Consider the following 12,163-nt stretch of genomic DNA (forward strand, 5'->3'; position numbering starts at 1 on the left):
ATGATTAAAAAATAAATGAAATAAATAATTAACTTTATATTTTAATAAAATACCATATCATTAAATTTAAAAAATAAATTTAATTTTATTTTAGACCGAATAGCACTACTCATAAAAATATCATTATCGTTACAATTGAATCATCATACAAGTTTATTTCATTTCATACGATTTCTATTTCAATATATTAAACACTTCCTAATTGCTTAAACTCGCATCAACAAAAATGTGACAGATCACGTGGGTTGAAAAATCTTTGAGAATACATCATGTCACCAACTACATGATTTTTAATCCATTCAATCAAACTGATTTGTGTAGAAAAAAACATAATAACTCATATAATTTTGATATATTACTCAAACATTTTTTTAATAAAATTAAAGAAATTGAACTTAATTTAAATGTAGTGAAAATGTAAAGATAAATAAAGTAGAGTACACATTTGAGTGTCAAAGAGACTGACAACATTAATTTTCTATTCATAAAATTAACGAATTATTAATGGAAATGAAACAAAGTGTTGTGTGCAGTAAAAATTTAAGAGACCCTAATGTATTTATGACAAATTGTATTAATATAATTTATTAAAGGGTAAATTATAACGGTAGTCTCTATACATTGATCCTCATGTCATTTTAGTCTTTATAATTCTAATTAACTCAATTTTGACTATGAATTTACGATTTTATCTCAATTTGCTCCAATTGATTACAACTCTTAATAATTTTTTTTTATGAAAAATACGCATATAAGTGGCATATGTCAATTTTTTAAGGGCAAAATTATAAACTTACTCAATTTAGTTAGTTAATCCCAACTAATTTAGTGATAATTTTTTTGTCAAAAACACCAACGATATGATCAATTAAACCAAATTGACACAAAATATAAAATTAAGGATCAAAATTGAATTAGTTGAAACTGTAAAAACTAAAATGACACAAGGAATAAAAGTTTAAAAACATGTATAATTTGCTCTTTGTTTAATTATTATAACATTATTGAGAAACAAAACACAAAAAAACATATTCATTGAGCCACACGCACATTTGTGAGTTGTGTGTTGATCATCGCATATATGAAAAAAAAAAAAAAAAAAATTTATTCTTTCAGAAATTTTCACTCAAAATTTTGATCTAAATACAATGGATAAAGTGTTACTAGCAATTTTGATCAGCCCAAGTGAACGGGGAAACACATATTATTGTTCTTATTCATGCTGTTACAGGACACTCAAAAAAAAAAAAAAAAAAAAAACAAACAAAACAAAACAAAATCAAACCTCAATCTCATGATACTCCTTATTACAACACTTGATTGTCAACATTCCAATAGCCACAAATTCCAAACTCCCATTAACAATTGGGCAAATTACATATACCCCTTGAGGTATGGCTAAATTACAGATACCCCTGAGGTTTCAGAAATTACATCCCGCCCCCTGAGGTTTGTATTTTCGTAACAATTTGCCCCCTGAGGTTTATATTTCATAACAAATTACCCCCCTAATTTCTTATGCAAATATAGCATTCAGGGGGGAATTCGTAATTTCTCAAACCTCAGGGGTATCTGTAATTTAGCCAAACCTCGAGGGGTGTATATGTAATTTGCCCTTAACAATTCAAGGAATAAGTTTGTAACCTTTCATTTTGTCAATCCAAGAAATAAGCGAGTTCTTGGTGTTCCTGAACCCCAAGAACCCATGCTCTTTGCTCTTATTCATAGTATCCAAAATGCATTCTCCCCCCAGCATCTCATCCACAAACCACCACGCCGCCACCTCTTCCAACTTCATGGGCAACAACTCATTCTCCCTCACAATCTCCTCCCAAACCTTACCCTTATCCTTCATCTTCTCCACCAAGCTCACTCTCTTCTTACTCTCATCAAATTCCACATATTCCACACCAAATTGCTCAGCCAAAACTCTCCACAATTGCTTCCACCTGAACACATCCCCATTGCTGCAATTAAACGCTTCGTTCTCCGCGTTTGGATCCACCGCCGCCCATATCTGATGCTCCGCGATCAAGTCCGCGTCCGAAGCAACGGAATAGCAATTCCAGGCGGTCTTCGTTCCGGGAAATTCGAGAGGCTTGTTTTCGTATTTACAAATCGCAGCATACACACAGAGAGTCCCGATTATATTCATCATGCTATACGGCGAGAACCCGAAAATGATAGCGGGTCGGTGAACCGACCAGGACAAGGATTCTTTCTTGGAAGTGGAATCGAAGAGGATGTCTTCGAGGGTGTAGTAGAAATTGGGAGCGTTGAGCCTGGGCATGTCCTCGGTGAATGGCGGGTCGTTTGGCTGGACCTTGCCGAGCGATTCGAGGGGTCCGATGTAGTGTTTGAGGCCGGTTTGGAGGCAGATGTGGCGGAGATTGGGGGCGTTTGGGAGGACGGCGTTGAGGACGTTGCGTAGCATGGCTCCGTTGGCATCGCAGCGTTCGGACTCGGTGGGTCGGTTGGTCCAGGTGACGTAGAAGATGTGGGTGATGTCGGAGAGGGGGGAGAGCTTGGAGAGGGTGTCGGCGGAGTCGGAGATGTCGCACTGGATGTAGTCAATGGGGTGGTCGGCGTTCCAGGCGGGGCGGGGGCGGCGAGCGACGCCGTAGACCTTCCATGGGCCGCCGGGGGTGTCGGAGAGAGGGAGGATTTCGGCCAAGCTGTTTCCTACAATGCCGGTGACGCCTACGATTAGGCCTACGCTGTCGTAGCTTCGTGGAGCATCATCGTCTTCGAATTTTTTCTGTAGATAGAGTGAAGACAAAGTTAATTAGAATGAAACATAGGGATTATTGAGAGATGGGTATAGAGAGAGGAGAGAGCGTTGTTGATCATGCCTTTGCAGCGGCTATAGCTCCCGACCACCACCAGCTCATGTTTTTGAATTAGATTTGTTCGACAAGGAAGAGTAACAGAGATGCTAAAAAATTGGAACAAGAGAGATTGAAAAGGCGATACGTAAAATTTGATTCTAGCTGTCAGTCTGTCTATAGGCGAATCGATTCAAGAGTAACTGCATTTGGTTATGACCTGTTGGGTGGAGTTTTTTAAAGTTAAAAAAGTAGAAATTAAAAGTATACTAATTTCAGTTTTTAAATAATTAGTTTTTTTTTTTAGTTTATTTAAATTATTTTTATCTAATAAACTATAAGGAGAAACTGCACCAAATAGTCTGATACAGATTTCTAAATCAAAATAAGTTATAATCATCTTTAAGAACTGTAACAAACAATCCCTATGCTTAGTTGGAGATATTAGTAAATTGTAAATGAAAATGCTACCTAATATGATCAAAATATGCCTGCAAATTTATTTAGAAATGAGATGGGAAGTATATATATATATATATATATATATATATATATATATATATATTTTAAATAATGCTATAAATTTATAAAAGTTATTTTAAAAAATTCATTTATAGATTACAATTGTTTTAAGTGTTGCTCATATCTTACTAAATCTATACCATACAATTCGTTTTGGAATAAATTTTCATGGTTTATGGCATATTTTTATTTTTTTAAGATACTTTTATGAGAAAATTTGTTTGGAATGTAGTATTGTTGATTTGTAAGGGCTAATTATAGGGAAGGAAACAAATAAATTTGAAAAAAAAAGAAGAAGAAAGAATTTTGAGTTGGAGACAAAAATTGATTATTGGGTTTCTAAAGAAAAGTGTGTTTCTAATTAATGATTTATTCTATATTTAAAAAAAAAAAACAACAACAAAATTTTCAGATTATGGAATAATGATAAATACCTCTGCAGCACCAACAGCTCTAGCACACCACCAGCTCATTGTATTAGATTGTTGTAGGTAAAGACGAGAAAGTATGAAAGACAGAAGCAGGTGAAGGGAAATATGAATGACCAAGAAAGCAAATATATGATCTAATTATATATACACCATAATTATTTGAATTGTTTCACTGTCAATCAGGAACGGATTCAAGATTGAGATTTTGAGAAGATATTCTATAATTTAAAAAATTAGGAAGGGTTATTCTATATAATTTTAAATGTATCTAAAAAATATTTAAATATACGAATTCTTATAATTTTAAATTATTTTAAAATTTTTAATACCATATATAATATTTTTAAAATTTTTGGGGTGGGGTCGCCGCAGCCGGCCCTAGATCCATCATTGCTGTCAATTGAATAATCTAATGAACAATATCTGCATCGGAAATGCTAGGGATCTAATAAAAAAAAATTGTCCAAAAAATAAAATATATTAAAATTGGTGTGGTATAGGCCCTATGTGGAATAAATTTTGTCCATATATCAACAATGATACATCCTATTAATTTAGGAGCACTAATAGACCATTAATGTGGTGAAAATTTAAAAAAAAAAAGAAAAAAAAAATTTAAGGCCAATACATCACATTAGTCAGTGAGACCCACTCTCTAGAGCTCCTTTAGTGCTCCCAATTTAGAGCTCTAAAACATTTTTTGTCCATATATTGTATTTTATGAATAATTATCCTAGACTAATAATTTTTCATATTTTCTAGACATTATTTTGGATGCATGAATCATATGCACAATTTTTAACTATCGTATAATTTCGGAAGGGTTTTCATGTTTCATAGATGTGAAACCACTTGCATTTAACCATTCTGTATGGATTGCGGATAAGTGTGCTTGTTTAAAATTTATTAATGAGAATTGATTATTTTAATTATTATTATTATTATTTTATATTTGATAGAAGGACGTGTAAAAAATAAGTTATCATGATGACTTTTTTTTTTTTTTTTTAAGACTATAAACCAATATTGGCAAACAAAGCCTGCATGATAAGGTTGCAAGTTAACTGTTATATAAAAAAATAAACAATGTTGCTAGAATGATTATCTTTGTATATCACAAAATGCTTGTCATTTCATGATATTGATATTAGACTTGAGTGATGAGACTTTTTAAAGTATTGGAATAACAATGAGAAATTTTAATATACACCTATTTAAAAAGATATATTATATGTATTTTTAATTATATTATTTTTTTATTTAGTTATGATTAATTTTTTTTTAATTATGATTTTTAAATTATTTAGTTATGTCTCATATTGTGTTTAGTTATATCATTTTTTATTTATTTTTAATTATGATTTAAAACATTAAAATTATATCCTTTATCTTTTTAATTATAAAATGCATAGTATTTCTCAATTACAATATATAAGTTGATAAATATTTTATAATAAACAAGTATGGTCATTTCAAGCATTATTGACAAAATAAAAACACCAAATTGAACCCCCAAGGGTTGACGTAGTGGTGTAGGCTTAGGACTTAGGAGTTTGTTCCTCTCTAGGACTCAAGTTCAAAACCTCTTAGGTACTATCAATCCTTGTGTTGGGCCAGTCCATACAGAGCTTTGCTTTAGCTTTAAATGGGCCCCCTGCTAGTGGACGATGGGATTGGTTCCCCAAAAATTCGTCGAGGTGCGTGCAAGCTGGCCCGGATACCCTAAGTTATCAAAAAAAGACCAAATTGCTTCAAGGACAAAAATCTATCACAACACAGCAAGTCACAAGATAAAAACCATGCAATGTAGAAATAAAATTAGATCAAATGTAGAGATGGCAATTTGAACCCGGCCCGACGCGGACCCGATCCCCCGACCCTGATTAGAATGATTTTTTCCCGAAAAATACCCCCGTGGGGACGGGGATGGTATTCGAAATTAAATTCCCGATTAGTTTCGGGCCGGGGACGGTGATTAGTGTTTAAGTCCTAGTCCCCGTCCCCGGTCCCAAATTTTCTAGAAGTAAAATTACCATTTTACCCCTCTCTATATATATATAAACCAACCCTTTCATTCACACAACACAGCAGCACCTCACTCACTCATCAATGCCTCTCGTTTCTCTCTCTCTCTCTCTAAAACCCTCCGCTGATCTCCATCCTCCTCTTACCGCCGATCTCCCTTATCTCCCTCTTCCCATCACCGTCGAGATTTGAGTTCACTTTCCCCGACCTCCGTCATTATCTCCAACCGTCGATTGAGCCACCGCAACTTCACCGTCTCTTTTTCTTCTCCAACGACGGTGAGGCCAAGCTTGCCGAATCACCGCCACCATCACCACTATTTGCAGCAGTTGCAGTGACACCATCTGATCCGGCAGTGACCTTAGATTTGGAATTTTCCATCTCTCTCTCTTTCTCGATTTGTTATATATATATATATATATTAGATTTGAGTAACAGATCTCTCTCTCTCTCTCTCTATGTTGTTGTTGATGATGATGAATAGATCTGTTAGATCTGATTTTTTTTTTTTTTTTTACATTTGAGCTCATCAGATCTGTTAATAGTGATGACGATGATGAACATATTTATATGATAATGATGAACATGTCTCTCTCTCTACTATGTTGTTGTTGTTGTTGTTGTTGATGATGATGATGATGATGAATAGATCTGTTGGATCTAATTTTATTTTTTGCCAGGGAATTTTCAGGGTTGGGGAAGCCCGATCTCCGTTAGGGAGCGGGGGTGGATATAGGTTTCCCGTCGGGGATCGGGACCGGAAACGGAAGAATTTCCATAGTCTGGGATCAGGGACGAGGGGTGTGATCCCCGGCCCTGCCTCGTTGCCATTCCTAATCAAATGCCTTTGTCATAATGTGACTATTTCTAAAAAAGGGAATTATAAATGATATGAGAGGACACTTGAATCATGCTTAGGGGGGCCAAACCTCATTGGGTGATATATTATACATGTGTTAACCTTAATGAATTATGGCCTCGCTTAGAAAGTTAGCTATTTTAATAAATTATTTTAATTTTTAATTATTTTAGTAAATTAAAATATTTGTGTTTCAAAAAAGAGTTGTATTTTTTTAATAATTAGATATGATATTTGTGAGAGAAAAAATAAAATGATTTTAAATTTGATATGACTTTTTGTCTTATTAGATATTATATATATATATATATATATATTTGTTTTTTAGCCTAAAAAGTAAAGAAAATCCTTTCCCAAACACTCCTAGTAGAATTTTGGGCAGCTACCACTCCATAATTGAAGAACATAATAACATAAAAAATGTAAAATTCAAGGATTTTTAATTTATCAATGCCGGGATTTCAAAAAAAATTACAAAAAATTTTATACAATATTATAAGAAATTCTACACCAATTATTCTGTAAACAAACAACCATTCATTACTTTTTGGATAAATTACACTAATCTCTCTTGAAATTAAAAAAAATAATAATAAATCCTACAAGTTTGGCATAATTATACTAGACTCCATTAAGGTTTTAATTCATATAACATTTGGCTTCATTTTCATTAAAAATTCATTAATCGTATAAATAGAAAAGAGTAAATTACAAAAAAAATTCCAAGATTTTGTGTGTTTTTCAAATTAAACCATAGGGTTTCAATTGCATCAATTTGAACCATGAAAGCTACTTGATTCAATATTTATGCCAATGTGACCTTAACCTAGTTATTAAAAATTGTCTTTATTGGTTCATGATTGGTATGAGCTAGTTTGGAGGTTCCAATATTGGTTTAAATATTAAAAATTAGCTTAGAAAATCTAATTCGAGTCGATTTATTTATTTATTTATTTTATTTTATTTTTATAAGAATTCTTAGTTTAAGCCTATAATATTGACAGGTCATTTTATACACAAAAAATAAACACTAAACTGTACCAATTTCCTTAGAATAATGGTAAGTTCATGTATCGATCCACTGGGACAAACGGAAAATTAAACTAATTTAATTGTTAAATTCCTAAATTAATTTTCATGAAAGAGATGACTATTCATAACCTAATGATAATTAAATTAAATAAAGCAAATAAATTAGCAATTATAAGTAAAGATGAAGTTACTGATTTTGGTAAAAAACCTTGGGTAGTGAATTCATCACTAGTTACATAAATAAAGTTTCAATTTGAAAATCAATTATGTTACAGTTCGATCTAAATAATACTTCGTAACTACAAGTTCAAAGCATTGATCAAGAAAATTATCACGTTCAATGCATGGGCACGAACTATCTCAAGTAGTATAAGTCATTCGCTCTAAACTACGGTAGCAAAACGACTTGTGTCTTGTAGTATGGCTCGTCTCATACCTTGAATATGAAAGCACATAAAATCATTACATAGAAAGCATTCAACAATCACAAAAATTAGAAAACTTGAAAAAATAATGAAAAATTATATTTGAAAACTTTTTGAGAACTATACAACTGTTCAAACGATTACATAAAAGAAAACCAAAAATAAAACATATTTACTTGGCTAGGGTTTCATCAAAACCCTAGAAATATGAGCCTAACCACTCATGGAGGAGTGGGAAGAAGTAGAAGAAGAAGCCTCTATGAAAATTGTCCTTGAAACTTGAGAATTCCCTTTTCCAAACCCTAGCCCTTTCTTTCTTTGAAATATTTCGGACCTCTAAGACTAGTCTCTTTTCTTCTTTTTATTCCCAGCAGAATAGACTTGAACGTAACCCCAGGTGGGCCGCTCGAGTGCCCTACTTTTCGCTTGAGCGGTGGTGGGTCGCACATACGGTGAAGCCTGGTCGCACGTGCGGTGAGGTGGTAGGCCGAGAATTTTCACTACTTGCATGGAGAATCTACTTTTGCGTCACTTTTTACTTGAATTTGCGTGTTGCCTGCCAAATCTGTACAAGTGCACAAAATACATCATCTTCACCAAATAAACAAAATTCAAATATTATAAATGTAATTTAAGCGACCTCAATATGGTACCTTTCGACCTACATCCAATATATTATATTTTAATAATTCAATATCATTAAAAAAATAATCTTAATGATCACAATGCTTTTTATCAATCAATAAAAAAATTTATAAATATTAAGAGAATTACATATGAACATATTCTAACATAAAAAATTTACTTTAAAACTTTAAGAGCTATACATTTTCTCAGAGTTTATAACAATTTTTTGAGATAACAACTAAAATAAATTTCAATCATTATTATATAGAGAGACATGTGTGATAAAAGTTTGTAGTACACAATTTTAAAAAGTAATATCAATTCAAAATTTTCAATATAGAAAATATGTACCCAACTTTATGTTATGTTTGATTTATGGATTTGGGTATAATTTGGAATGAGAAAAAAATAGGTGAAATGTGAATGAAATATAACTACTGTGGAGGGGTAAAAACATTAACCCAAAGCCCAGAGGAAGAAACATTGGCCCAAAGCCCAAGTCCAGCCAAGCAGGACGAATTAAGAGAAAAGCCTAGATCATCGATAGGTTTGTTAGACAAAGAGACAGTGTCACCTGATCAAAGCTTAAGTAAAATCACCTTCTAGAAGGAGATCTGTAGAATGCGGGAATGCTTTTAGATCTATTCATAATCAATCACGAGGATCACAATCATCAGAGATAGGCACATAGGCCCAACCTACTCAAATGACACTACCATCCGATGAACTTAATTGGATGGATGGAGCAATCAGCAAGTTGGCCACTAACGCCTGACATAATCTAAGCAGCACACAGTAAGATGATCCAACGACAAAGGATCAAAGCAACCTAGCCTGAGACACCTCAAAAATTATAACGCCATTAAAATACATCAATTTATGCCCATTATCAGAAAAGGGTATTTCACCAATCTTTGTATTACATAGTTCATGAGATTTATACAAAATAATCCTACATGTGGGTATACATTCAATGATCCCTAATACATGAATCTATAGCATGTAGGATGCTCAATCCAAAATAAATAATTAAATGCCCTCAAGGGTTTACAGATTCCAAGGCTTAAGCCCGGTTACACAAAAGATGGTTTCTTGAACCCATACATAATTAGCCCTTGGCTTGCAAAAAAATACAATCACAACAAAAAAAATAGAGCTTTGTGCTCTCATAACATACTTCCACGCCCTAGTTCGGCGGGTTCACCACGTCTTTTCCTGCACCAAAATCCCATAGGGATGAGCATAAAACCCAGTAGAGAATTCTTAACAAAGTATATACATTTATGCAAGATTTCAATAATGAAATGCACATGCCATGTTACACATTTTTAAAAGAGGATTACAATTACATCTTTAGAAAACCACCATGCTCAATGTGAACTTGAAATCTCAACGATTCAGAAATTTGCAATTTAATTCAATGGGACGGTAAATACGACTCAGGTAATCCCTAGGTTGGTGTCTGCAAGTAGGCATAACTAGCACTACCAAAACCCCACTTTACCGATTGCTAACTGGAAGGGAAGTGGTACCTCATCTGCGCGTGTTTTTGGTCTTTCACCTCGAACACTCAGGCCAACTTAATCAATTCATCTACACCTCCTATCCGGACTTACCAACGTATTCACCCCAAAACATTTCAATAGTTCTCATTTCAAAATATTTCTTCCTCAATGTAAACGTTTCCAAACTCAATTCAAAATGTATAATAATCAATTGAATGAGTATGTAATGCAACAATTATCAATGCCTCATAACATTTCTCCATTTTCAAGTATCTCAACAACAATACCATAACAATCACATTTCCCATTTTCCTCTCTTCAATGTTATTTCTCACAAAAATAACTACATGTTAAATTTAAATTTATCAACAAGTGGCAACATTTTCCCATCTTGTACAATTCTCAACAATTTAGTCATTTCATAACCACATTACATTTTTGGGCAATAACCTCTCAAAATCCCCAATTGTCATATTCTAAAGAGAAATTTACCCTTTGCCAAGTAAAAACAAGAAATTTTCCAATGATTCTTTTATTTTAACATGATGATATAAAAATTCCCACATAATTCCAACATCTTTCACAAAGTCTAAAATTTCTAGGTTTTTTTTTTTTTTTTTTGGCCCAAAACCAAACATCTGTTCATTTTTCACAAGAAATCTCTTCCTAAAGTCCCCATTTCCTCAATATAGTCAAGTTCTCTAGTATGACAAGAAAAACAAGAGGTAAACCCATTTTGAAATCTTTACCACACATAAACCAAAACAAATTCTTATACTACCCAAAAGAGTTCCAAATCATCATAATCTTGTAAAAAAATATATATAACTCAAAGAAATCCCCTACCTCAAGTTTGGAGAAGAAAATGAGATGAAGCCCTAAAAATCAACGGTGCTGAAGCATGATCTTCACCGCACACAACGAAGCCCTCGGTTAACTTTCCAACTTTGATGAAGGAACTTGGGTTAAAGATGCAATGGATCTAAGGAGATCAAGAGTTTTAAGAGGTTTGAGATAGGAAATGTAGAGAGAAGGGAGAGTAGTGTGTTTTTAGTGAGAGAGATATAGGAAAAGTGACATACACAACCCAAAAAAAAAAAGAAAAAACAGAGTTTTCGGACTCAGGTTCGTCTGCACGTGCGACACTTACCCTCGTACGTACAGAGCGTGCCTCCTGCACGTGTGGCACTGATCCCCGCACATGCGGCGCCTTCCCGCACTTCCCTCTGCACTTGCATATTATGCAGTAGCCAAACCTAGAAAACTCCTTCTTCACCGCACGTGCGGTCCTCTCCCACACGTGCGGCCCAAGGCCCTGCACGTACGGCCCTGGCTCTCAAACCTAGAATTTTTTCTGCTCAACTCCAGACATCCCGTACCCGACCTTGCACCCTCCGAAACGAGTGAAATTCAACACCGAAATAAACAAGAGCAAAATTTTGAGAAAAACTCCCGAACGCAACAAACCCAAACAATTAACAAGGTTCTAAGTCAACCCGACACCCCAACAAGACAAACCTAAAGTTAAACAAGGAAAAACGAAATGAGTAGCGCACCCGGTCATCACATGGCCACTTGCTTGACCAAATTCTGGTAGTAACCATAGCCCTTAGATTAAGATGTTAATCCAATGGTCGAGGCCCAAGAAAATAACACTATAAAAGGAAGAGTAAGCAAAAGCGAAACACAAAAGAAAAATAAATCTTTGAGAAACTCTTTGCAGAGTAAAGGAAGGAGCACTTCATCTCGATTTCCCTGTAGAGAAAATCTACACCTTCCACAATTGGTGTCGCCTATGAGAAACGATGAAGTAGATGAGTACCCATCTTTCTAGATTGGGAACATAGCCAATCTAAACTTTGGCCATGATTCTGAGGTGGCACCCGAAGACTCATAAAAAATAATCCCCTTG

At 34.0% G+C, this 12,163-nt stretch overlaps 1 protein-coding gene across 1 annotated transcript; it reads right to left on the minus strand.

Annotated features, from left to right (window-relative positions):
* Positions 1-1,594: 1,594 nt before the first annotated feature.
* On the minus strand, positions 1,595-3,887 carry LOC114291800 ((S)-8-oxocitronellyl enol synthase CYC2). The gene is made up of 2 exons (XM_028235671.2): positions 3,782-3,887; positions 1,595-2,758 (listed from the first exon to the last, which is right to left on the minus strand). Exons 1-2 carry the CDS (start codon positions 3,818-3,820, stop codon positions 1,625-1,627), a joined length of 1,173 nt encoding a protein of 390 aa, XP_028091472.1. The 5' UTR covers positions 3,821-3,887; the 3' UTR covers positions 1,595-1,624.
* Between the last annotated feature and the right edge of the window lie 8,276 nt (positions 3,888-12,163).

Source organism: Camellia sinensis, chromosome 3 (genome assembly GCF_055761805.1).
Source record: "Camellia sinensis isolate YWXY chromosome 3, ASM5576180v1, whole genome shotgun sequence".
Classification (NCBI taxonomy): Eukaryota; Viridiplantae; Streptophyta; class Magnoliopsida; order Ericales; family Theaceae; genus Camellia; species Camellia sinensis.